Source organism: Bos grunniens, chromosome 21 (assembly GCF_055505025.1).
Source record: "Bos grunniens cultivar Pamir isolate PY7600 chromosome 21, Bosgru_T2T1.0, whole genome shotgun sequence".
Classification (NCBI taxonomy): domain Eukaryota; kingdom Metazoa; phylum Chordata; class Mammalia; order Artiodactyla; family Bovidae; genus Bos; species Bos grunniens.
In genome coordinates this window covers 24,643,120-24,670,523 of record NC_141185.1, presented here as the reverse complement: position 1 = coordinate 24,670,523, position 27,404 = coordinate 24,643,120, and the positions used below count along the sequence as shown (strand labels likewise).

The 27,404-nt window shown below is 34.4% G+C and overlaps 1 protein-coding gene across 16 annotated transcripts in view; it reads right to left on the bottom strand.

Moving 5' to 3' along the window:
• RALGAPA1 (Ral GTPase activating protein catalytic subunit alpha 1) overlaps positions 1-27,404 on the bottom strand; it is a 214,175-nt gene that overhangs the window by 122,059 nt on the left and 64,712 nt on the right. For 14 of the 16 annotated variants that reach the window (XM_086363567.1, XM_086363565.1, XM_086363574.1 and 11 more), the window contains 7 exons: positions 26,528-26,767; positions 15,389-15,586; positions 12,872-13,009; positions 7,854-8,002; positions 4,711-4,840; positions 2,784-3,021; positions 1,414-1,575 (listed from right to left, as the gene is read on the bottom strand). In XM_086363567.1, coding sequence (XP_086219693.1) covers positions 1,414-1,575; positions 2,784-3,021; positions 4,711-4,840; positions 7,854-8,002; positions 12,872-13,009; positions 15,389-15,586; positions 26,528-26,767 — 1,255 coding nt within the window. Of the gene's footprint in view, positions 1-1,413; positions 1,576-2,783; positions 3,022-4,710; positions 4,841-7,853; positions 8,003-12,871; positions 13,010-15,388; positions 15,587-25,865; positions 25,919-26,527; positions 26,768-27,404 lie in introns of those variants that run through there. The other 2 variants (XM_086363573.1, XM_086363580.1) reach the window with 2 other exon arrangements.

Sequence of the window (27,404 nt, the reverse complement as noted above, 5' to 3'; positions counted from 1 at the left end):
TTCCTTAAACTTTTATCTTTCACATTAAGCATAAATCAGAAAAATATATATAACCTTTAAAAAATATTCTATTTTTAAGTAAAATAAAGTAAAATTTTAAACTTAGAATTCCTTCTTAACCAATACAGAAATATTTTCTATACATGTGACCTTAACATAAAATGAAGAAAGGCATTTCAGATGTAATCAACATGTTCCATAAGAATTTCAAAATATAATTCTATACCAAAATATCTAAGTATTATATTCATTTTTATCCAGTATCCTTTTTCCTTGTATAATTTCTTATTCTTCTTGCTTGACATACAATCAATATAATTCTATAGTTATTTTACAGGCAGGAGACAACTGTGAAAATATTCTTTTGAACAATTTTAAACTAAACATTTTAAATTCTTTTAAAACCTTTAATTTCCTTCTTTTCTTTTTACTTGTTTCTTCCTTTAGAACTCTAATTCTTAACACTTTAGAACACCTCCTTTATAGAAGACATATCTTACAATTTTAAATTTATTTAAAGTAAGTGTTTTTCATAGACTCTATAAAATACAGATACATTCCCACAGAAAACTCCACTTTCACAGAATCAGATTGCAAAGCCTAAAGTAACTTCTAGCAATTTTTGTTTCAGGCATATGAGATACTATCATTCCAACTACACAGATGAAGTAAATAAAGTCTAGAAAGTTCAGTAAATTATTCAAGGTTATCGAGCTATTTAGTGATGAGAGTGAAAAGAGATCAGGACAAAGTGCTCTTGCTTTTCACTGCAGCACTCTTTCTACTATGATGAAGACCAGGTTTTAAATCTGAGAAGAAAGGAGCAAGACGGTAACTAGGTCCACAGATGCCAAGTGATCTCACATCCAGAAATTCTTTCCGTCACTGCCCTCTGTGGATATTTCCAAGACTAGAAAGGTCTTCCCTACTTGTTAAAGGCAGCAAGGAACCCAGCAATATACTCTACCTTGGCCTCAGCTGTCTATAAGCAGAAAATGTAAATTCCTCACTGGAAGTCTGTGAAGCCAATACAATTATATAAATGTAGCACTGAAAATAAGCTACCCTATTTTTTCATGTTTATTAGAAACTACATCAGTTAATGCATGAGTTCTGTAGAGTGAATTAGAGTTCTACTTCTCAATTCTGTAAAATAACAATTTAAAATTATTGACATCAATGGTAAAATAAATTACATTAAAACAGTAATGTAAGATACATCTTACTAGCATAAAGGAATAACACAGTATGTCATCAGACTCCAAGTAGTCCTGAAATAAGTTTTGCTATAGAAGTTTTTCATTTAGCAACAGAAAAACAACTGATATGAAAACTGTGTGTTTGCATACGTTGTTACTAAGAACTATAAACATATCACTGCATACAATTCTCATGATTTTAAAAAGTACATACCAACAGTTTTTTGCCGTACTATACTCCTTGCCTTTTCTGTGCCTGGGGAACCAGTGGTTGTTGCACTTCTCTGCCTCATTGGGGCTTGGCCAGGCTGATCGCGACTCCATCCTCTAGAAAATGACTTGTCAACTGAAACTTTCTGAAATTCATGTCCCACTCCTAGAAATGCAGATGTTCAATCTCAGTGCACTGTCATCTCATCAATAACTGCATCAAATTATGTATGCCATTCTGCCTCAGATTCTTAGGTTTACTCATAAAGTAACTAGATAACATGCTTGTGTACTGAAAGGGTTTTTTGAAATTTATTGTGTAAAAATCACATTCCAAAACTGAGGCACCATCAACAATAAGTGATAATAAATCCTCTGCCACCCACTTATTTCATATAGAAGTGAAACATTTAGACAAGCAAAAAATGATAGAAAATGAACTAACCAAAATCCATCCTGTGAAGGAAGTTACTCTATCTTTACCTGCCAATAATAGCCACTTGGGAAATAAACAGTCCAGGAAAAAGTAGTTTGGTCACATACTTACCACTTTGGACTGTTAAGTATGAAATGTGACTCGTGTCATCTCTAGATAGCAACTAATTATTAATAACAAAAAATCCTAGCAAACTCAGTATTATAAAAGTCTTCCCCGGTGGCTGAGTAGGTAAGGAATCTGTCTGCAATGCAGGAGGCCCAGGTTCAATCCCTGGGTGAGGAAGATCCCCTGGAAAAGGAAATGGCAACCTGCTCTAGTACTCTTGCCTAAAAAATCCTACGGACAGGGGGAGCCTGGCAGGCTACATCCATGGGGTCACAAGAGTCAGACATGACTTTAGTGATAGAGCACTATTACTAGTATTATAAAGACATGTTTCTTTGATATAATCACTATGTTACCGGCCCTCTCCAGCTTTTTAACATTAGATAGAAATATAATCCATAGTCAGGGAATGTTTGCTTTTAGTTAAAACTAAGGAAATGCTTTCAAAAGAATTTCCCAAGTACTTCTTATTGAATATAGTAACATGAAATCACCTTCTAAGTTTTAATAAAAAATATGTGTATGATAAAAAGGAAGAGTGTTTTATAATTTTTCAGTTTGGTTAATTGTTAAAAATAAAATATTTAAGATTCTGGACTACTTAACTTTATTAGATATGCACAGAACCATTGAATTTAAGGTTCTTCAAGAACAGTTACCAGGTAAGTACATGCTTCACTGTTGAAAATTTTTAACCTTCAGAGTAAATTAAGGAGGGAATAATTAAGAGAAATTATGACTTTCACCTTCACTCCTCTCCCTGGCTTGATACTCCCAGAGCAAATTATTTAAACAAATTTATATGAAGCATCTCTGTGAATAACTCTTACCTTTCCCTTTGTGCTTTTTTTGTTTCTGTTCACTCAGCTTATCCAATGGTAAATCACTGAGATCCAAACTATATAAATTTCTAGCTAAAACTTTAGTTAGTGTCTCCATAGTCAGCGACCATTCAGTGGCTAACTCTTCCCAATAGGTCAACGATGACAATACTGAGAGTAAGTCATCCCAAAGTTCCCGAGAGATGTACACATTTAGATTTGCTTTAATCCAGGCAACTATAAGAGTCTATAAAGACAAATAATCAGAAATAATAATGAAATATGTTCAAAATAAATTATTAAAAAATTATCCCCAAACTAGTAGAACTGTAAATCACATAATATCCATGATATCCTTTCTTGGTACATAATACTTATAAAAGTAACGCACGCACTCATTAGCATCTACTCCAAATTTCAAAAGCTGACAATTTCCAACATTCTAACATTAGGACAAGTTACCAAAACTGAAAAGAAATCTCCCTAAAGTTTAACTACCTTTCATGGTACATTACATTAATGTTAAGTACATGTTGTTCAAAAAGAGACAAGTCTCCACATTATTACAGGTTGAAATAACTGAGTAATTAGTAGTTACTGAACTACTAACATTCTCAAAAAAAGATTGAAATCACTAACTACACAATTTGAATATTCTAAAAGAAAAAGTTACTAGAGATGTATTTAACTTATTGATACATGTTTCTGAAAATTTGTATGTAAACTTGATAAAATTAAATTTGACTTTAAAGACACCAGTGGAATTAAAGGTGTTCCGTACAAATTCAATCATAGAATAAAAAACTTATTTATAAAAGGGCAGAAATTAATGATCAGACTATACTCTTGAGACTTTATAGAATTCTACTGAAGATAAAATCCTATTGAAGAAATAGTCACAAAGTGTTTTAAAAGCATAACTCAACAAATTTTACATAAGTTTAACATTAAACATAAAGATAAAAATAAGCAGAGTTTATGACATAAAATAGTAATAACTAGTGCTTTCCACTCCATTCAGAGAACAAAAATATTATTCCATATAGCAAGCTAAAATTGTATCATCCAATAGCACTCACCATGGGGTTAGTTCTAATGATGGGGGGGGGGGGGGAATAAAAGACTAATGGTCAAGAGGAATTTAAATAATAAATGTAGCTGATTTGAAAGACTTATTCATTATCAACACAGAATTTTAGGTAAACTAGCACCATCTGGGAAAAAAATATTAAATTGAAAAGCTACACTAAATGGCCAAGACTTAGATCTGAGATAGTTTTTATCCTTGACATTAAGAGCCATTTTATCCATGTGTTTATATTTAATGTCTTGTCTTTAAAAAAAACATTATTTTGCTTTTTGTTCTCCAAATAATCTATTACACATGTAAAGTCAGTACTCTATCCTTGGGTTGGAAAACACAACATGTAATTCCTATATCATCAACTACTACTGATACTTCAAATGAAGACGTGAAGAGGATAAAGTCTAACAGTATATCGTGGTGGGAAAGAATCTTGATTTACTTTTTTTTAAACTACAGAACAACTTAAAAGAAGTTTTGTTTTTCTAACAATGCCAGAGACTTGGAAACTCATAACGCAAACAATCAAATCATTACCACAAAGCCTTCTGGCATCTTTTTGCAATCATATGAAAGTGTACCCCACAAGAGATAAAGTAAATGTCATCAGTTTAACACTTTTTTTCATAGGCCTGACTGGTATCTCATCTATTCTGCTAGGCTGTTAGTTTGTATGTATGGCAAACATACTACTAGATATACAACTTTTATTTGGCTCTACAAAAGCTCCTTTAATATGACTTCTGATTTAAAGCTTTTTTCCCCAAGAAACAAGTTCAGGGCTCAATGAATCTTAAGAAAAAATACGTATCTATCCACCTATTTATCTATTTATTTATTTATTTTTATTGCCTGGAAAAGTGGTCCTGCAAGTCGACCTGCCAAAGTCATGTTTTTTTTCCCCTGGAACTGCAGAAAAGCTTGTGATGGCATCTTCAGTACAGATTCCGTGACTCTGAGCAACACAAGCAGCATCTGTTCCCTTAAAGTAAAAAAATTAATTAATGTTTCCTTCTTGCATATGTTTGCTTTTGGTTAATGAATAACTTTGAAATTAATATTTGCTATAAAAATGGTATTATCTTTCAATAATTCAAATATCAAATATCTTTCAAATTTTCCAAATTCTTTATATATTAAAATATAAATTTTCATTTTACAAATCTACACAAGCCATTTTTCAGCCATAATACCTCTCCATCAAATAAAAATTTGTACAAAAGCTGATCAATTAGGGGTGAGAATATGGAGACTGCTCCCATCCCCCCTTACGGAGCTGTCTGAAGAACACTCATTTGTCTTTACAATACAGTTCTACCTTGATGTCTGTCTACCTCACTCATCTTTACAACATTAGAAACTTCGTACCTAGAATTGTACCAGGTTCAATTTCAAAAACTGCATGATACTTTAAGACTAAAAGATCACAATGAGCCTGATGAGAAAGCAAGGATTATTACTCCATTGCTTCTTTCTGTCCTTTCTAGTTTGGTCATCTTTCAACTCTTTATCCTCGATGTGTACTGCAAGTCACCCAATCCTATTATATTATCCTTACCATGCCTCTCTTTCCTTAACGCTTAATATTAAGACCATAAAACTACCTTATGTGCACCTGGTAACTCAAAAACTGACCCAACCATATGCCAAAAAAAAAGTTTGAGAAGGGGATTTGGGCGGGTATATAGACAGACTAATAGCCCAAGTCTCTATCACAGCTTCCTCTTCTTTGGCTTGTCTGCAGGCCCATTCTGGGCACAGCAATATGTGGGACAGTCCATGTGAGAAATGTGCCAGAGGCAGCAAGAGGTCCCAGATGTAGGTATCATGGTTTTCTGGGAAGTGAGGGTAGAATTAAATATAAAAGTATCACTCAATAAACAGTGTCTGAACTTACTAACTAAATAAATATATGTATTCAGCTCATAAAGTAAAAATCAGAGGTAATGTATTTGTAACCTTTAGGCTTCCAGTTTCACTATATGAAACAAAAAGCCATTTAAAGTCAACTACACATTCAATAAATAATGGATTTTCCAAGTAAAACTTTCTGATTTGTGGTCAAGCTCCAATTCACTCATATATCTAACTTTTCACTTTATAATACAATAATGAATTATAAAGTCCTGTAAATTCAATGTAAATATGTGAGTAATCTTTCACAATGCTATGACTTCAAGGGAACTTACAAAAAATTTTAAACTGTGTTCCATACAGAAGTCTCTCACTTTAACCTGGCTCAAGACCACTGATTCAAAGCATATGAAAAGAAAAAAAAGGGAGGGACTAACAAAGAATGGTTCAAAGTAAAAGTTATTGGCTGACAATAACTTGGGCTCTGAAGTCAAAAGGACCACAGTTCAAAACAAAGCTGTGTGAACAATGATAAATTACTTAATTTCTTTGTGCCTAAGAATCACCATGTAAAATTATCTACCTTATGGGGGTGCTACAAGGATTAAGAAAAAATTAGATGTAAAAAGATTAAAAAGATGTGACACAGAAAAGTGCTCCAAATAAGTTAATAACAGTAACTACTTCTAACTATATCAATATGGATAATAAAGTTTTTTTTTAAAATAAAACTATTTTCTATATGTAACAAAACAAACTAGGCATATTGTTTTACTAAGTACCCCCACTTTTAAAGAATGAGTCAAAAGAGGAAAATTATATACATAATAAGGATGTTTACTGTCCTTCTCTCCTCCAACAACAAAACAAGTAACTACATGTCCACCAAGAGGTGGTTAGTTAAGATTTGGTGCATACACACGGTATAACACTATGTGACTCGATGTGGTTTGGTCAGCCAAATGTTCACCAAAGGACAAACGATGATTACCTGTAGAGAACGAGCGTCCGGGAAACTTTTATTTTCTTTCTAAAACTTTTCTTTGTTTGTTTGAATTTTACAATGAACAAGTATCTTTACAAAAACTGAAGAACTGCTCTTCTCATCTCTCTAAAAGTCCTTTTTTTAATTTCAATTAAATTTTTATAGAGTATCTATAATATATGATACTATGCTAAGAAATGTAGGAAATATAAAAACAAGACAGCCAGTATATACCTTGTAGACCATCTTAATTCAGTGAGGTAAAAGACATGTATACAAGTAATTTAGGAACTAAGGCAATTTTGAAAAGATCTACAACACAGGTGATGCTATTTTAACCATCTCATCCTCATCTCTGTTGTAGATCTTGTCAAAATTGTCTTAGTTCCTAAATTACTTGTATATGTGTCCATCACCAACTGAACGGACATAATTTGAGCTAACTCCAGGAGATGGTAAAGGACAGGGAAGCCTGGCATGCTGCAATCCAGGGGTTTGCAAAGAGTCAGACACAATTTAGTGACTGCAAAACCACAAAACGACAGAGGTAAAAACACAGAATGAAAGGAAGAGAACGGAAAGAGGAAGAGTATGTGAGGAAAGGAAGGTAGAATCTAAGGATAGTTATGGTAACAACAAGAAAAGATGACAGGAATTAGATTCTCTAAAGAAAAGTTCAGACTGCTTAAGAGAGAGCAAACCTGATAAAGCTGGCAGGTAGGACTGCATCCTGCAGGACAGAATTTAGGCTTGAGAAAGGGCTAGAAAAGTAGTCAGGAGCCTGACTGTACAAGGCCTTGAATATCAGGTTCAGGAATCAAGCAGTCATACATTCAAACATTTATTTAATCATTCATTCAAACATACGTAAATTCATTTATTCATACATGCATGCCAGTATTCATTCTTGGGGAAGGCCATCAATGCCCACTTTAGAAAGATAAACAAAGGGATCTTGTAAAATTTGATCAAAGATATTTGAGATAAAGTGAAGGAGAACATTGTTGCCATCATGATTATTACCTAAAATATTACAGTCATTCATTAATAATGGAAGCCTGTACAATATTGTTACAAGCCCTATTCAGACACTATTCCTCTAGAAATTACTATGTGCATATACACTTTAAAAAAAAAAAAAAAAGCATTTTTTTACCAAGTCTTTTTGTCCATTGATACTTGCACAACCATGAACCGATAAATGTTAAGAATTCGTTTACACATATCTGTGTGCTCATCCAGAAGACTTTTTATCTCATTTGCAGGTTCAAGAAGAAATATGTTTGAAGAGTTTATAATAAACACCTAAAGTAAAACAAATCATAAGCTGTTTGTTACAAAATTTAAAGGGAAAAAATTCAAGATGCTAGGTGATCTACAACAAACTTAAAAGCATTAGACTATAGGTTAATTCTAATCCTGCTTCTACCACCAGCTTGATATGGGAAATTAAAATTCATTCAATCTATTTTTATGTTTATCTAGACAAATATACAATTACTAGCAGGCATTGAAAGAAAATAAACCAAGTGAAAAACAGCAATTTTTAAAAGTGAGTCTTTAACAAAATAACCTTATTACTGTCATAAAATGGAAAGAATAAAAACAGTTTAGGATAAAAGAGGATAGATACCTCAATCAAGATGATAGATACCTCAAACAAGGTGAACTTTCTGAATGAGGTGTTCAAAATCATCTATTTTCTTTTTTCATGTTTATTGATTATGTATGCATATCTGTTTTGTTAATAACAGACTGCATATTACAGTACTACTAATCAGGATCTATCAATATGTATCTTTAATTAAATTTATTATAATATCATTAATTATACTTTGTTATAGAGGACAAAGTTGTTATATTAGTGACAGGTATGTGCAAAGGTTCTCAAAACACTTTGGAGGAATAGAACATTACATTTATTGTGAACCAAGAACATTACATCTTCCATACCCACAATTCTGATTTAAATTCCCTGGATGAACTCTGTAACAAAAGATAGTTGTAAAATCATGTGAGCAAAGAACACTTAAGCTAACTTTAAAACTGTGGAAAGAGCTGACTCTGTAGGTCTACCAACACTGACTTGCAAAAGAGAGGCACAAATAACATTAGAAATAAAATAAGAATGTACTTACATACCCAGTGGAGAATTTTAAAATGATAGTTTAGTGAATAACTTTATGCCAGTAAAACTGAAAATTTAATAAAATGGGTATTTTGTAGATAAAACATAAACTGCCAAAACTGACTCAAGAAACAGTAGAAAAGAGGTACAATACAAAGACAGTGAACTGCTAATCAAGGTATCCCTGATCCATCCCTAAACACCAGGCCTACGCTGCTTTACAGGCAGAGTTTTGTCCAATTTTTCCAAAAAATGATCCCTATTGTACATAAAATGTTTCAGAAACAAAAAAAGAAAAAAAAACACTACCAAATTTATTTTTATAAAACTATAACCCAGTTATCAAAACCAGATAAGGACTATATAACAAAAGTAAGAGGTACTTCAGAACACACAGACGAGAATCTTCAAAAAATAGCAATTCAACTCAAGCAAAATATAATACTTTATGACCAAGTAATATTTACCTCAGAAATATAAGAATGCCTTGACATCAGCAAAATTTAATAATATAATGTACCCTATAAAAAGTTGGCTTCAAGCTCAACATTCAGAAAACTAAGATCATGGCATCCGCTCCCATCACTTCATGGGAAATAGATGGGGAAACAGTGGAAACAGTGTCAGACTTTATTTTGGGGGGCTCCAAAATCACTGCAGATGGTGACTGCAGCCATGAAATTAAAAGACGCTTACTCCTAGGAAGGAAAGTTATGACCAACCTAGATAGCATGTTCAAAAGCAGAGACATTACTTTGCCAACAAAGGTCCGTCTAGTCAAGGCTATGGTTTTTCCTGTGGTCATGTATGGATGTGAGAGTTGGACTGTGAAGAAGACTGAGCACCGAAGAATTGATGCTTTTGAACTGTGGTGGTGGAGAAGACTCTTGAGAGTCCCTTGGACTGCAAGGAGACCCAACCAGTCCATTCTGAAGGAGATCAGCCCTGGGATTTCTTTGGAAGGAATGATGCTAAAGCTGAAACTCCAGTACTTTGGCCACCTCATGCGAAGAGTTGACTCATTGGAAAAGACTGATGCTGGGAGGGGTTGGGGGCAAGAGGAGAGGGGGACGACAGAGGATGAGATGGCTGGATGGCATCACTGACTCGATGGACGTGAGTCTGAGTGAACTCTGGGAGTTGGTGATGGACAGGGAGGCCTGGCGTGCTGCAATTCACGGGGTCGCAAAGAGTCGGACACGACTGAGCAACTGATCTGATCTGATCAACAGATTAAAATGTGAAAAGGTAGAATCATCACACTGCATCAAGAAAAGCACTTAGCACTTTTTCATTTTTTTAAAATTTAGCACACTAAGAAAAAAGGTAGAATTTCTTAAATCTGAAAAAGAGTATTTATCAGGAACTACAGCAAATGTTTTAACAGCAATTGAACTTGAAAAGTTCTGCCTGAACCTGAATATATGGAAGTAATGCCAAAAGTCAAGAACAAGACAAGGATTCCTCACTATCATCTCACTGTCCCGTGGAACCCAGTAAGCAAAGCAAGTGACAGGGAGCAGAAAATGAATATAAATAAGGATGACTTAAAACAGAAAAGACAAAGGTCAACTATGTAGCAACCTGGAAGAAAAATGTTCCTAAGAAAAGGAAAAGCAAGTTTAAATGACCTGAGGTGAGAGCCGGCCTAGCATACGTGAGGACTACCAAGTATAGAGTGAAGTGAGGAAGGGGAAAAGCAGTGGGAGGTGCGTTGAGAAACAGCCAGAGCACATGAAGCAGAGTTTCTTATACTGCCAATGGTGAGGTACAGGTTTTCCCCCGAGTCTTTTGCAGACCAATCTTATTGTAAAATACAGTTTAAAAAAATGAATAGGATAAAGGAAATGAGAAAAAGACATGCGAAATACAAACCCAAACTTCTCATCAGAATCAAGGGATATTAAATGACTTAAGTTTCTAAACTTTCACTCTCAATTTTGTAAGTACCTGTGGGCTGGCACTAGTCTGTGGACCACATACTTTGAGGAGCAATGATGTAAAGGCTTGATAGATCACTGGGAAAACTGATAATGAAAAGTCACCAGAGGCTTTGGAACAGAAAAATGACATGATCTGATTTATGGGATCCCTCTGGCTATTGGGTTGAGAATATACCAGGGTGATGGCAGGTGCAAGACCAGAAGCAAGAATAGTAATTAGAAATTTATTGCAATATTCCCGATGAAAGATTATTGAGGCCTGAACAAAAGAAGTAGTGTAGTGCCGAACAGTAGTCAGATTCTAAATAGATTCTGAAAGTTGACAGGATTTGTTGTCAAATTAGACATAGGGTATAAAAGCAACACAGGAAATAAGATGGCCTGAGCAACTGGAAAACAAGAGCTGCCATCAAATGAAATGAGAAAAACTGCAGGAAGACCATGTTTGTTGAACAAGATAAGTCAAGTTTTAGATATGTCAAATTTAAGATGTCTATTAGATAGTCAAGTGAAGATGCCAACTTGGCATTTGAATATTTGAGTTCAGGACTCTTAAGAATTCAGATAATAAGTCTCAGACTAGAAATAAAAAGTCTAAGTTGCAGTGTAGAGATGACACTTAAAGCCCTAAGAATGGATAAGATCAATAAGACATCAATAAGTTTACATAGAAAAGAGAGCCAAGAACTGGTTCCTGGGTACTTCAACATGAAAGTTCGGAAATATTTTGAAAAATCAGTAAAAAAAAAAAAGAAAAGAAAAGAAAACAAAAACCTAAGAAGTAGCCAGTGAGTTAGGAGAAAATAGAAAAACAGGAGTGTATGATATCGGGCACCTCATGCGAAGAGTTGACTCATTGGAAAAGACCCTGATGCTAGGAGGGATTGGGGGCAGGAGGAGAAGGGGATGACAGAGGATGAGATGGCTGGATGGCATCACTGACTCGATGGACGTGAGTCTGAGTGAACTCCGGGAGTTGGTGATGGACAGGGAGGCCTGGTGTGCTGCGATTCATGGGGTCGCAAAGAGTTGGACACAACTGAGTGACTGATCTGATCTAATCTGATCTGATGATATCTGAAGGCCATCTGAAGAATGGTTTTAACAGAGAGGAATGATCTACTCTGTAAAATGCTGACAAATCTGGTAAAATTAGGACTGAAAAACTCCATGTGATTTAACAATGGAGAAGTCACATGTGGCCTTGACAAGAACAGTAAGATTTAAAATATGAATAAATACAACGAACTAAAAATCAGTAACAAAAAAAAAAAATCCAAAAGGATAATGGAAAAACATTAATAGGCCATACATAAGAAAAGATACTCGGTAGTGATAAAGGAAAAGTAAATTAAAACAGGGAAACACAAACTAAAAAGAATAACATTTCATATACACAGGAGCAGCAAAAATTAAAATCTGACAATATAAGCTATGAGGAAGAGACAAGGAAATAAGAACTTATAAGCATTACTAAGGGAATGTAAAATATAATCATGCTGAAGAACAATTTGGCAATTAATAGTTAAGTAAAACTGATAACATACAAACGCTCCAACCCAGCAATTCCACTTATATATCCTAGGGAAATTGTCCAACACGTACCCAAAAATACATGTATAAGAATGTTCAATGCAGCATTATCTGAATATTGATAAATTGGAAACCATCTTAAAATACCAACTTAAAAAACCATCAACACATACATACAAAAACCATCAACAAAAAATTATTAAGAAAATGCAAAATAATCATAAATTATAATACCACAAAGAAGTTTTAAATGAATTAACTATGGCTATATATCAATAAGAAATCTCAAAAACATAATGGATAATGTAAAAAGTTGCTGATGACAGTAATACCATGACACAATTTATAAAAATTTTAAAACTGTATGGAAAAAAAATGCAATGTTTATCAATATACATTATGATGTGAAGGTTAAGGAAAAAACAACATTAATAGGATATAACAGTAATTGATAAATGTGTGTGGTGGGTTCATTGTATTTAAAAAATTACACTGAAATATTGAAATATGTATTTGAAATAGTTAATGATTTTTATTTCATTTTATAAAAATAAACAAAAAGTGATCTACCTGCAAAACTGCCTGGGCACCAGCTCGTATGTTTTGTTCTATGGCTTCTTCAGAAGCATTATGAAGAAGATCTTGGTAGGTGCCATTTTTAGGCCAAGTGGAATTTCGAACATGATCAGCAACATTGGTGTCATTTTCCTGAAGCAAAATATCAAGTTAATACTTTATCAATTAAGAATGCTGTGACAAGTCAGTAAGTTCAAGAAGTAAACTGGAAAGTACTAGGTCCCTCTGTTAAACATCTCAAAATAGAAGATATCCTATTTGACTACAAAAGTAACATGTATGTACACTGTAAAAAAAAAAAGTTCTCAAAAAAAAAAAAATTTCTCATTGACAAAAATATAAGGAAAAAAAAAATCACCCATCAGGACCAGTCAGAAATTGTATTATTTCAGATACGGAGACATTTTTCTACCTATCTAATGTATAAACCTCCCATTTTACACTTACACATTCAAAATGAGACTGTTTTGGCTTCCCTGGTGGTGCAGTGGTTAAGAATCTGCCTGCCAGTGCAGGGGACACAGGTTCTATCCCTGGTCTGGGATGATCCCACATGATGCAGAGCAACTAAGCCTGTGCACCACAATTTCTGAGCCCACAAGCCATAACTGCTGAGCCAGTATGCCTAGAGTCTGTGCTCTGCAACAAGAAGCTGCTGAAATGAGAAGCCTGCACACCACAACAAAGAGTAGCCCCTGCCCTGACTTGCCACTAGAGGAAGTCCCAGCGCAGCCAAATAAGTAAATAAATAAATCTTGAAAAGAATGGGATCGTATTATTTATAGCTTTGTAAAAGATAAATCCTCTTCTAAAGGAAATGCCAGAATCCAAATGACTTAAATAAAAGGAAATAGCTTCTATTTATCCTACTTAAGAAAAATAAAATTCCTGTTATCCAAAGATAGATGAATACAGACACTTCAAACCATTTATACTGCAGCTTTCTGCCAGTGTTAGCTGTCAAAAGTCCTGCTGATTAAGGAGTTCCCTCAGTTAAACAGAAATTTCACTCAATGTTGTTCTTTTTTTTTTTTTAAGTTTCTAATTTCTTTCTGCTTTTGGTCATTCAACAGTACCTAGTATCTTCTTTTTTTTTTTATTTTTTTTTTAGTATTCTGCCTAGAACTTACAATTTTAATATATGGGAGATTTAGTCTAATCAAACTATTGTTTCATTACCAGAAGCAGTATTGTAACTCAGGTTTGTCCGAGTAGCCAATATAATATATCATGGTCTAGTCTACACTGTTCTCTTAAGCTCCATACTTCTCCATCAGGTATCTTCTGAACAGTTCTTCCTGAATAACCCACAATTCAAGACACTTAAAAGTAAATTTATACAAGCATGCTCTCCTCATTTCTACCAATCCGAATATAGCCTCCTTGGACATAATCACCATCCTTGCACTTATTTTCACTCCTGTTCATGTGTGAATGGCAACTAACTTGGTTGCAAAAGAAAAAGCTTGGGACACCTTCTCATTCCTCACATATAATTAGTCATCAAAACTTGATTTCACCATCAAAGGAGCTCATAAATCTGTCTTCTCCCTTATATTTCCATTGCAACTGCCACTGTCCTCTATCAGGTGCCTATTATCTCCTTCTGGTACTTCCTAGCTAGTGTCCTTGCCTCCAGACAAGAACGCTAGCTATCTTCCACTCTAAGCTTGGTATGAGCCTTCTGAGATTTGTAACTATCCATGCCATTTTTCTATTTATGAATATTTATGAATCTTTCCAGTGTCCAGAATGTAATCAAAGTCCATCATGACAGCATACAAGTTATTAAACAGGGTCTAGTTCTTGTCTATCTCACATTTCTTATCACTCTCAACCACCAACTCTTAGCTACAGCCAAATAAAAGTATTTTCAGTGTATGTACTACAGCATCCATTTTGATTTAGTCTCACTGTTTTGTTTTGACTGGGATGTGCAGCTTGCAGGATCTTTCTTACCCAACCAAAGATGAATCTGGGCCCCAGCAGTGAAAGCACCACGTCCTAACCACTGGACCACCAGGGAATTCCCACCACAATTTAAAATATTATACCTTTTGTAATATTATCCAATTTTGATCTAGACAATGACTGAAAGAATCAGAATACAAGCTCTTTTAAAGTTGTGACATCAAAGAGCTTTGGGATAGAGTACTGAGATAACATATTATCTAAACTGTGAAATATAATTGACTGTTGAACAACATTGGGTGTAGGGCACCAACCCTTTGAGCAGCAAACATCTGCATATAACTTATAGTTGGCTCTCAATATCCATAGTTTCTCCATTATCGACAGATTTAACCAACTATGGATTATGTGGTACTGTAATATTTACTATCGAAATAGATCCTCATATAAATGGACCCACATAGTTTAAACTCACATTATTCAAGGATCAACTGTATACTGAAAAGTATCTTTATCTTCCCATCTATCCCATATCATCACACTTCTGTGAAAACCTTATCTATTACACTTAGGTACTAAAATACATAAGTCTTATTTTACCTCTTCTCTTTTTTCTCCTTCTTCCATTGAAATATCACGCTCTGTGACATTGTCAATGCATGGAAGGTCTGAAGAAGAGATCACAATTTCTTCAGGCTCTTGCATGAACAAAGGTTTTTCCTCTTGCTGGATCCATTCTTGATATACTTTTACCACTTTTCTCATAGCTGCTGCTTCGCAAATTGGTAATAAAAATGCCTAGTGAAAAAAAGAGAATATAATGACACCTTTTACTTTACTGCAAACTACTAAAATATACATTTCTATCAATAAAATGTGAGATATAAATGATTCTTAAAGAGCTAAAGTAAAACAACTCATTTTCAGAAAAACCCTTTTGTTTCCAAATAATCTGTAAATACATTAAGACAAATACTTTTGGTAGGTAGATATGGATTTCCAACCGTAGGAGCAAAGATTTATTTCAATAGTGCTATTTCTGAATGAACATATTCCCTGTAACTGTGCTCCTATAAGTTTAATGTAAATACAACTTTTCATAATAAATCACATTTTTGTAGATTAAAATAAATTTTGATAAAAAGATTTTAATTTTAAAAAATGACTCTAAAAAGCAATAAAAACAGTATGTAACAAGGCAACTTAGCTTTTCACAACATATTGTTTAAAAAGGTAAGAGTTTTCTTCTGTCATTTTACACACTTAAAATTTTACAAGCTAAACAATATGGCAAAAATATTTAGACAGTTTAAAGGAATACCTTACAATTATCCTTTCCTTTCAGTATTATCTTAAGTTTAAAGATAACATTTTCCTTAACACAAAAAATCATCAGAGAAAAAAAAAACCCTTTTATACAATTCATACTTATAAAGGAAGAAAAGCACTCAGTCTCACTACTCAAAGTCCTTCCCTTATAATATTTGTGCTTATGTGTTATCATTATATTGTATTTTTTTAACAAATAAAATTGGTATTCAACTTACTTGATTTTCTTTTGTATTTGTTTCATAATGATTATCTATGAATTTCAGCTGTAAAAATCACAAAACCTTTACCTAAAACATGATACTTTCTACTCTAGAATTATCTATGAATATTTAATAACAATTATGGGGTCAAAAGACTACTTTATCTGACTGAAACTAGCCAAGAAAATAATGATGAAAAGTTCATGTGTAATATCAATAGGGTATTTCATGTTGTTTGGTAATCCTTTTATTTATTGCTATTATTGATTCCCTAGAAAACTGCATTACTTGCTACTTTCCTCCATCTAACAAACCCATTCCCAAATTCTCATTCTCATGTTCTGACAGTTTAATGGTCAATGGCATAATTTTGAACATCACTGCCTGCTCTAAGACTATTTTACAACTGAAGCAACAGTTCAGATTTCCTTAAAAATATTAGAAGAAAAAAGAAAGCTCAATCTCTAAAAGTTCTATTCTCAAACACTGAAAAATTTACTTAAAAATTAGCATGAGAAGTCTCTGTATTTTCTGCTCATTTTTGTTTTGAACCTAAAGAGAGAAGTCACTCAGTCGTGTCCGACCCTTGTAGCTGACCAGGCTCCTCGGTCCATGGGATTTTCCATACAAAAATACTGGAGTGGGTTGCCATTTCCTTCTCCAGGGGATCTTTCCGATCCAGGGATCGAACCCAGGTCTCCTGCACTGCAGGCAGACTCTTTACCATCTGAGCCACCAGGGAAGCCCTTGAACCTAACACTGCTCTATAAAAATAAAGCTTATTAATTTTAAAAATGTTAGACCCAGAGCTATGATTTTCATTATTGCAAAAATTATCACACTATATTCCAAGTGGCTGGATGTATCTATTAAAGACAAGAGTGAATACATATCACATTTGTCCTTATAGGCCACCATACTGATTTTGCCTACACACTAAAGGATCTTGAGGAAAGACTGATCTTAGTCATGGCTAAAAATCTGATGCATAAAAACTAGAGGGTCATTTTATACATTTACAATGAAAAATAGCTGTCTCACACCAGAACGTTCAAATCCACATGAGTGAGTGAAGTTGCTCAGTCGTGTCTGACTCTTTGCGACCCCATGGACTGTATATAGCCTACCAGGCTCCTCTGTCCATGGGGTTTTCCAGGCAAGAATACTGGAGTAGGTTACCATTTCCTTCTCCAGGAGATCTTCCTGACCCACGGACTGAACCCAGGTCTCCCACACTGTAGGGAGACGCTGTACCGTCTGAGCCACCAGGGAAGTCAAATCCATATATTGGCACCTTAATCTTTCTACAAAGAAGTACCACTCACAATCAGATACAAGTATTAATTGATAATAAGGGAATCTGTCATTATAGGCAAGAATATGTGAATTAATACTCAGCCAATTTTCTCTCTACAGGTAGACCTACGAGGTCATCTCCACTTTTATGATTTTATGACCATAAAACTACATCAGAACCAGAAAACTACAGGGAGAAAAAAAATGAAAACAAGAGATAAAAAATAAGTAAAATATTTAATGGTATCAGCTTAAGGCAACCTGGTACACAGTTTTCTAATAAGTGGCTTCGCCAATGGGATCTGATTTACTGGTAGCTAAGGCTCTCTTCTTTGGTGAAAAAACGCTAACAAACATGTTAGTCTCTGATTACTTTTTTAATGGGCTTCCATTATTAACCAACCCAGATTGTGACAAACACATTCTTTAAAATTTAATTAATACAGTGAGCATTTAGCAGACCTGGGAATTTTTTGTCTCCTTAGAGACAAAAAGGTTAGAGAAAAATCTCCTTAGAGACAAAGAGGTTCACATTTTGTCTCAGAATACTTAATCTAATGTATGTTAACACGAATAATTCATTTTCCAAATAAAAAGTAGAATTATTTACTTTTTTGTAAATCTCGTTAATGTTTAGCTTAATAGAAGACAGTTGGATTCTCTTATCTGCTTGCTTCCATATTAAATCTGATACAATATCGTATGTCAGGTACCCCGGGGAAAATTTCACTGTACACTTGTGAGACAGCAAGAGTGAAAAAGGTTTTGACCTTATGAACCTCAAAAGGTTCTGGGGATTTCTCAGGAGCCCCAGGTTATACTTTGCCACCCACTGCCCCCCATTTATGGAGAAGGCAATGGCAACCCACTCCAGTACTCTTGCCTGGAAAATTCCATGGATGGAGGAGCCTGGTAGGCTGCAGTCCATGGGGTCGCTAAGAGTCGGACATGACTGAGCGACTTCACTTTGACTTTTCACTTTCAAGCATTGAAGAAGGAAATGGCAACCCACTCCAGTGTTCTTGCCTGGAGAATCCCAGGGACAGGGGAGCCTGGTGGGCTGCTGTCTCTGGGGTTGCACAGAGTTGGACACGATTGAAGCGACTTAGCAGCAGCAGCAGCCCCCCATTTATGTATTTTTAAATTACATATAAATAAATCTATGGTGCTTTTAAAGGCTAAACTCTTTATGTGTTTTATTTACCTCACATCAAAGTACCTGTGGCTCCTCACAAGTACTAACAACATACAGCACAAAGAATGGGTTTATTTATAAAATAGTGTTATTATGCCTATTCTATACTGAACTGAAGGGATATGGAGAATAATTTTATCATTTCAAATAATCTGGGCATTTACGCTTTACAGTTGTACCTTTCTTTTAAAGACACATAACATTATAGATACCCTCATCTGAGCTAGAACTCACAATCATTAAACTGGCCCTAAAAAAAATTATCACCTATGTAACAAACTGTCTCAAGACTTGGCTTCTAGAAATACATGTTAGCCCACAGCTAGCACTAACAAAGTGCCCAGCACTCAACAGTTACTGAGTTTCTTGATTAATTCACCAAATTTGATAATTCACTAAACAAATTCACCAAAATTTATTTGGTACCTAACTCACTTGCCAGGCACTATGGCTACAATGATGAATAAGTATTTATGGAGGGTAATAAGAAAGATCAAAATTAAACAAACATTAAAAAATTTCTAAAACTCAGGAGAGATACTATGAAGGTGAGTATAGTTTTCAAAAACATCATTAAAGAGAGGTCCTTACTGAGAGTGTGTGTGTGTGTGTATGTACACGTGTGTGTACACCTGCTTCTGGGTGGGCAGGTGAATGGGTGAGGGTGGTCATGGAAGACTTTTCTGGTGTACTCACATTTAAGCTATGATCTTAAAGGTTGAGTAGCCAGGTAAGAAGAGGAGGTGGGAAGGAAAGACAGGAAGGCTGAAGACAGGGAAACAGTTAAGCGTAATGGCTATGAGGATGAAATTATTTGAAAGACGAAAAGATAAGACATTTCTACTAAACTTACCTACAGAGGGACTTGTGCTCTAGCTGGGATTGCTAAGGGCAAAAATCATCATATGCCTATATACCTAATAATTAATGAAATATTTCTGTCTATACCACAGTATGAAACATATGAGCCTTCAAATTAAAACAGAAATTATTACACAGATTCTCCGTTACGCAAACTTATCATCAGTATTAAGCAAGTAAAAATAGCTTTTCTACTACAATCTAATCTTAGAAACTGATTCCTTTCAAAACATTAATGATTCATTGGAGTCACCATCCTAAAATCTATTTTTATTTAAGTTTTGCCTTAAAAACCACTTTTAAAAAGCAGCTGTTACAATAAAAATAACATCTCAGAGAACTTCAGTTCCCAGCAGTATTGTAAGAAAGATACCCTAGAATCTACTTGCACAGAACACCTAAAAGTTGTCACATGAAAAGTGTAATATACCTTTTAAATGAATGGCTCAGCTTGTAAGGGTATTCTGAGTCTAGAACAAAATGAAAGTATTGATCTAGAGGGGCGAGTAAGCAATGCAACAGGTGGGTGCTGCCTTGGACAGCCTTCAGAGCTTTGCTTTAATGCCCTCTGTGTGGACCGGAGAGACCATATAAACGTGAAACCAATCATGGGTACATCCTCAAAATAATGGTGAGCTAGGAGAGGAAGAAAAAACTTGACTCCAGAGAAGAGTCAGTGAGGAAACTTGTCTGCTGACTTCGAGTAAGGAATACCAGTCTTCCCTGGAAACTCATATTCGCAGGCTGGCTATCACCTAACTTTGAGTGCTGCAAAGTGAGAAGAATCATAAGCAAAGAATTGTAATGTAAAGTAAACCAAGGTTGACAGGACTCCTGCATACCTGAGAGAAGCAAGTGCAAATCTTTTCTGGAGGAACACATGCTTCAACTCAGGTTTTAAAGTAATTTTCATAAGATTCCAAAGAAATGTAAGCTCTGAACATAAAAATCCAAACAAACAAATGAGGGTGAATAAACAAACAACAAACAAGGCCAGAACAGCAAAAACCTAAGTTACTAGAATTACTGGAATAAGGAATGTGAATATTTTAATATGTTTTAATATTAAGAAAGTGAAAATATGAACAAATAAGCCACTGGAAAAAAATCACTATACAGATATTTAAAAACAACCAACTATTAACTTCTAGAAATTAAAATATAAATAATATCATTAAAAACCCAATAAGGGGAATTCTATTTCCAAGACTGTGATACTAGGTAAGCAATCGTACAACTGAAAAAAATATGTAATACATTAAAAAAATTTTTTTATCTTCTTAAATGCACTGATGAGCCAAAAAGTAGGGAGAAATATTTGAAAATAAAAACTTACATGAGGTCCAAACTCAAGAGAGGTTTTAGGTGTAGCAATAAAGTGGTTTCATTTTGAGTGGAACCAATTACTCTGGATTTTATGGATCTATAGGGGCAAGGAAGAAAGAATGATAGGGAAACTTCCAAAATTGGAATTCCAAAGGAATATATATCATCAGTGAAATGCCCCGCTGGATGAAGCATAAGCTGGAATCAAGATTGCTGGGAGAAACATCAATAACCTCATATATGCAGATGACACTACCCTTATGGTAGAAAGTAAAGGGGACCTATAAGAGTCTCTTGATGAAAGTGAAAGCGGAGAGTGAAAAAGCTGACTTAAAACTCAACATTCAAAAAATAAAGATCATGGCATCCAGTCCCATCACTTAAAACTGCTGCTGCTAAGTCGCTTCAGTCGTGTCCGACTCTGTGCGACCCCAGAGATGGCAGCCCACCAGGCTCCCCCGTCCCTGGGATTCTCCAGGCAAGAACACTGGAGTGGGTTGCCATTTCCTTCTCCAGTGCATGAAAGTGAAAAGAGAAAGTGAAATCGCTCAGTCATGTCCGACCCTCAGCGACCCCATGGACTGCAGCCCACCAGGCTCCTAGAGTAGCCTATATTTGTTATACAGTATTGTGCAACTTACAGTTTTTTTCTGAATATTTCTTATTTTTCCCAAGCCCTGTTTCCCAGGACTTTGATCATTAAATATGTCTACCTTAAGGTTCCAAATACCTATGTCTTTATGAAACATGTCGGGATAAATTCATTCTCTTTAATGTGACAAGCTACATTCTAAAAATGACCCCAAACCTGCTATATTGGTACAGGTTATGAAGTGTTATCTAAAGATCTGAGGGACGTTCAGGGGACAGACTCAGACCTTAGAAAGGGATTTTAAAGAATTCTAAATTCTCAAGAGAAACATTCTGGGAAGGGAAGAAGTGTTCTATAATCTAGGGCATATTCCAGAGCCCTTGTTCTCATTAAACGTCTACCCCATTAAAAGTCTGCAAGGAAAACTGCCCATACATAGAGGCAAAGTAGATAACAGACATCTCCTCAAAAGCTGTAACCAAAAGCTAGCCTTAATACAGGTTTACACTTGTACGTTCATATTATCTGCCTGGCTTAAACTGCAGGAGTTCAGTTTAATGTGAGATTGAAGAGTTTCCTTGCATCTATCTATATGCAGTAAATGCACCTCCTCTCTGGAACAATCAATCTTTAACAAACCAAGAAACAGTCGTAAGTAGCAAAAGTTCAGAATCAAAATTCTGATCACAAAATATTTCAAGAGAATATATAGCACCATGAGGAAGAACATTCAGAAACAAAATATGGCAGACTCAGACCTTTAAAGACTTCGGGAATATCAGGAGGATCAATCAGTCAATAGAAAATAAAATATAAATATAATTAAAAAAAAAAAAGTCAGATCAATACATAAAAAGTAAGGTATGAACTAGAGACCTAAAATTGACCAGACTGGCCGACTTCCAGAAACAGTTGTAATTAGAAAGAAAGTATCCAGAATGTAGCATGGAGAGACAAAGAGATTGAAAATATATATATGTGAGATTAGTAGATGTATTAAGTGGGAAGGTTTAACACATATCTTGAAAGGAAAAAAAAAAAAAAGTTCAGAGACAATATTTTAAGAGAATGATGGCTGGAAATTTTCCAGAACTGTAAAATTATACTAATCCATAAATACAGTATGCCCAAAGTATCCCCTGAAGAATAAAAGGAAATCTAGACCTGAACAGTGAAAAGTGAAAGTGGAAGTCACTCAGTGGTGTCCAACTCTTTGCAACCCCATGGACTATACAGTCCATGGAATTCTCCAGGCCAGAATACTGGAGGGGGTAGCCTTTCCCTTCTCCAGGGGCTCTTCTCAACCGAGGGATCAAACCCAGGTCTCCCACATTGCAGGTGGATTCTTTACCAACTGAGCCACATAGGAAGCCCAAGAATACTGGAGTGGGTAGCCTATGCATTCTCCAGTGGATCTTCCTGATTCAGGAATTGAACTGGAGTCTCCTACATTGCAAGAGCTATCAGGGAAGTCCCAAATATGGCACAATAAAATACAAAATGCCAAATAGTTAAAAAAAAAAAAGGTATTAAAAGCCAGAGAAAGACAACTGACCTATAAAGTATCAACAGTTCAACTGCTGACTGACACGTCAACAGTAACATGGTAAACCAGCAAAGTGGGAAAGTACCTGAAATGTACTGGGTGAAAATAACTGTCAATCTAGAATTTTATATGCAGTGGAAAAAATATGTGGGCAAAATAAAGGCATTGTCAGAGCAAAACTTTGTAAGTGTTTGACATCCACTAAGCTTACTCCTTGAAAGGAAAGTTATGACCAACCTAGATAGCATATTCAAAAGCAGAGACATTACTTTGCCAACAAAGGTCCGTCTAGTCAAGGCTATGGTTTTTCCAGGGGTCATGTATGGATGTGAGAGTTGGACTATGAGAAAAGCTGAGTGCCGAAGAATTGATGCTTTTGAACTGTGGTGTTGGAGAAGACTCTTGAAGAGTCCCTTGGACTGCAAGAAGATCCAACCAGTCCATCCTAAAGGAGATCAGTCCTGGGTGTTCATTGGAAGGACTGATGCTGAAGCTGAAACTCCAATACTTTGGCCACCTCATGCAAAGAGTTGACTCATTGGAAAAGACCCTAAAGTTCGGAGGGATTGGGGGCAGGAAGAGAAGGGGATGACAGAGGATGAGATGGCTGGATGGCATCACTGACTCGATGGACATGAGTTTGGGTAAACTCTGGGAGTTGGTGTTGGAGAGGGAGGCCTGGCGTGCTGCGACTCATGGGGTCGCAAAGAGTCAGACACGACTGAGCGACTGAACTGAACTGAAAGTAAATTCTCAATGATGAATTTCAAGCAGAGAAAAGTAATTCTAAATGAAAGACCTGAAAAGGAAGAAATCATAATCAAAAGGAGTGATGAATAAAAATAACTGTAAATCAACTGAACACACAGATAATAATGATACTGGAGTTAAATATATAAACATGCAAAATAGAACTGAATTATTTGTTAATAACCATATATTATTTGGGGAGAAATCCGAATAATAGGGTTCTATTAACCTTGTATTGATTAGGAAGAGGGTAAAAAAAACAATAACTTTACATTTGGAAAGTGAAGTATGTATGTTAAAATTTAGATAGTTATCACTAAAGGAAAAGGAAAAGAAAAAACTTTCAAACCAAGTGATAGGAAGGAGGATATAGAATGAAAAAAACATCAATTAAAAAGAAAGTAAAAAATAAGAGGAATATAAAAAATACAGACATAAGAAAAATAAAAAGAACAAAATAAGATCATACCAATAAATCCAAACATATCAGTAATTATAATAAATATTCCATTAAAACACAAAGATTTTTTAAAATCTAACCATATTTACAAAAGACATATAAAATGTAATAAAAAGAACTTAAAATTAAAGAATTAAAAAAATATACATGAGGATAATTCTAATAAAAAGTGGTATTAATGTACTAAAAGTAGATAGACTACTATAGGTAGATTTTAAGCAAATTAAGTTTTTTCACTACACATAATTTCTACAGATTAAGAGGTCCATAAACAAAAAGTTTAACTCACCAAGAAGATATAAAATTATAAATATGTATGTACTTAATTATAAAGCTTCAAAATATACAAAGGAAAATTTATGGAACTACAAAGAAAAAAATAAGCAAATCACCATCAGAACAAAAGATTTTAATACACTCTTCTCCATAACTGTGAGGTAAAGCTGACCAAAAATTTTAGGTAAGAATACAGAAAAGTTCACCAACACAATAATATGCTTGATTTAATAAACTTTAAAAATCATGAACTTCATAGAAAAGAATACATTCTCTGCAAACACATAGGACATTTATGAGGACTGACTACATGCTAATTACACAAATTATATCCTCTGACCAAAAAGAATCACATTAGAAATCTGTGAGAAAAAAGAAAACTAGAAAAGTCTTATTTGTTTGGAAGATGGACACCTAAATAACTCACAGGTCAAAGAAGGTATTAACATGAAAATTATAAAACATTTAGAAGTGAATAATACACATACAAAGTTTGTAGACTGTAGCCAAAACAGCATTAAGAGGTAAAATAACAGTCTCAAAAATGCTTATATGAAAAAAATGTGAGACTAATTAAATTAGCTAGCAAAAGAACCATCAAATAAAATCAAGAAAAGTAGAAAGAAATAACAAGGAGCAAAATTAACAAATGAGAAAATGAACATAAAGCACAGAGGATCAACAAGGCCAAAAGTTCACTCTTTGCAAAGACTAATAAAACTGACAAATCTCTGGTAAGAATCATCAAGAAAAAACAAACAAGGAACAAATACTAACAGGAATGACAAGGAAAAACATGAATATAAATGCTCCAGAGATTTAAAAAGATTATAAGAGAACGCATTTAAAAACAAATGTAATGAACAAATTCCTACAAAAACAAACATACTCAAACTGACTTAAGAACTAGAAAACCTTTATAGTTCTATAAGCTTTATATTTTCCCATAAGCAAAGTAGTCCACTCATACTTGTCAAATACTTTTCCCTTCGCACTTGTCATATATTCTGTCAACCCAAACCCTAAAGCTGGCAACTCACTGCCAAAGCTGGACAAAATGTTACAACTTGTTTGTTTACCTTAAACTGACAAAGCTAATGCTGCCTCATGCTTTCTTTTACATATCAACAAACATGTAGGAGATGAAAATCTGCTTTGCCTGGAGAGCTCCCTGGCATGTGAAGACAGTGTAGCATAGAATAAAGAGCACTAACAGATTTTTAGTCCAGGATCTACCACTTACTTGCTGTGAGACTTGAATGATCCCCTTCAGCTACAAAACTCAATGATGTTTACCTGTAAAAGTTAAGTACCTTTGCTATTAAGAGCAAATGATTAGTTTTCAAAAGGTTTATTTTCCCATAAAATTTCTATGTAACTGAAAATGCGCACTTAGGAATTTTTAACTATCTTTATGTGAAATAGCTTTTATTATTTTCCCTTCCCTCTTCTTTATTTTATTCCCCAAACAATATATGCCTTAAGCAAATTAAATTTCAGAATGCCTTAGAAGACAAAACCGAGCCTCCACATGGAGGATAAAGACACTCTGTATTCATAAATCATTTTTTATTAATTTTAGAGTGAAAGATAAATAACTTTACTATAACTTATTAATAAATTATAGGAAGAAAACTTTCAAACCATAAAGTGAGTCACTAAGAAAATTATTCTGGTAACAGAAGAAATATTGGGGGGATAATTATTAAACCAAAGTTATCATAAACTAAAAAAATAACTGAAAACATTCAAGGATTAAATGTAGTAAGTTTTATAAATAAACTAAATATGAACTTAAAAAATTTTTTTCATGAAGAATAAATTCTAAATAGCTAAAAGTCAGTATATTCAATATTAAAGGCAAAAGTTTATATTACAAATTAAAAATATTGAGAGATATTTTACCTGACGAAATATCTCTGTGACAAAGTTTACGTTACTTCTTTTAGAAGAAAAAACTCGGCGAACTATTTCAATGTCTGTGAGATGCTCTTCATCAATACTACAGAGACTAGAAGAGCTAGGTTCTCGCTCCGTGAGAGTGCTTGTGTTGGAATGAGACTGTTCAGGTTCTGTACTTCTATCTGTTTTATCAGCATTATCATTTTTGTTTTCTTCTCTGGATACCAAACTAGCAGCTGCTCTCTAAAATAAAAACAAAAGGGGGAGAATATCACGATCCTTTAACTCAATATTTTGTCTTCCAATAGCAAATACTGACAAAATTCAAAGCATTCCATAAGTAACTTATAGCATTGTTTAAAATCTAGGAATAGATTTTAATTTCATTTAGAATCCATGCTAAATAATTAAATGGCAATGAAATAACTCAATATCTAAGTGACATAGTGATACTCACCAAACATCTACTCAATTAAGTTTTTCAGTGTGTTTGCAGCACAAACAAGTTACGATTAGACTGGGTAAAAGAATAATGTCAATGGAGTGAGCTTGATCTTCAATAACAAATACCTTAAAACTGGATTATTTATTGTCTTAAATGTGTAAAGTCATCTCTATTTTATCATAAACAAAGATTATGCAAGCAAAAACTTCTTAAAAAAACCAAAGGAACAGAAAAAAAAATGACAGAAAAAGTAGAAATGAAGCTAACATAAAATATATATTAGAAAACTCTGCATTCTAATAACTTAACAATTTTTACCATGACTGAAGATGATGGCTAAATTTAGGGAAAAAGCAAAAGTCTTAAGGCAGTAATAAAGAAATTACTACCATGGTATGATAGGTAGCACTATACACGTCACTATACAGTGACATG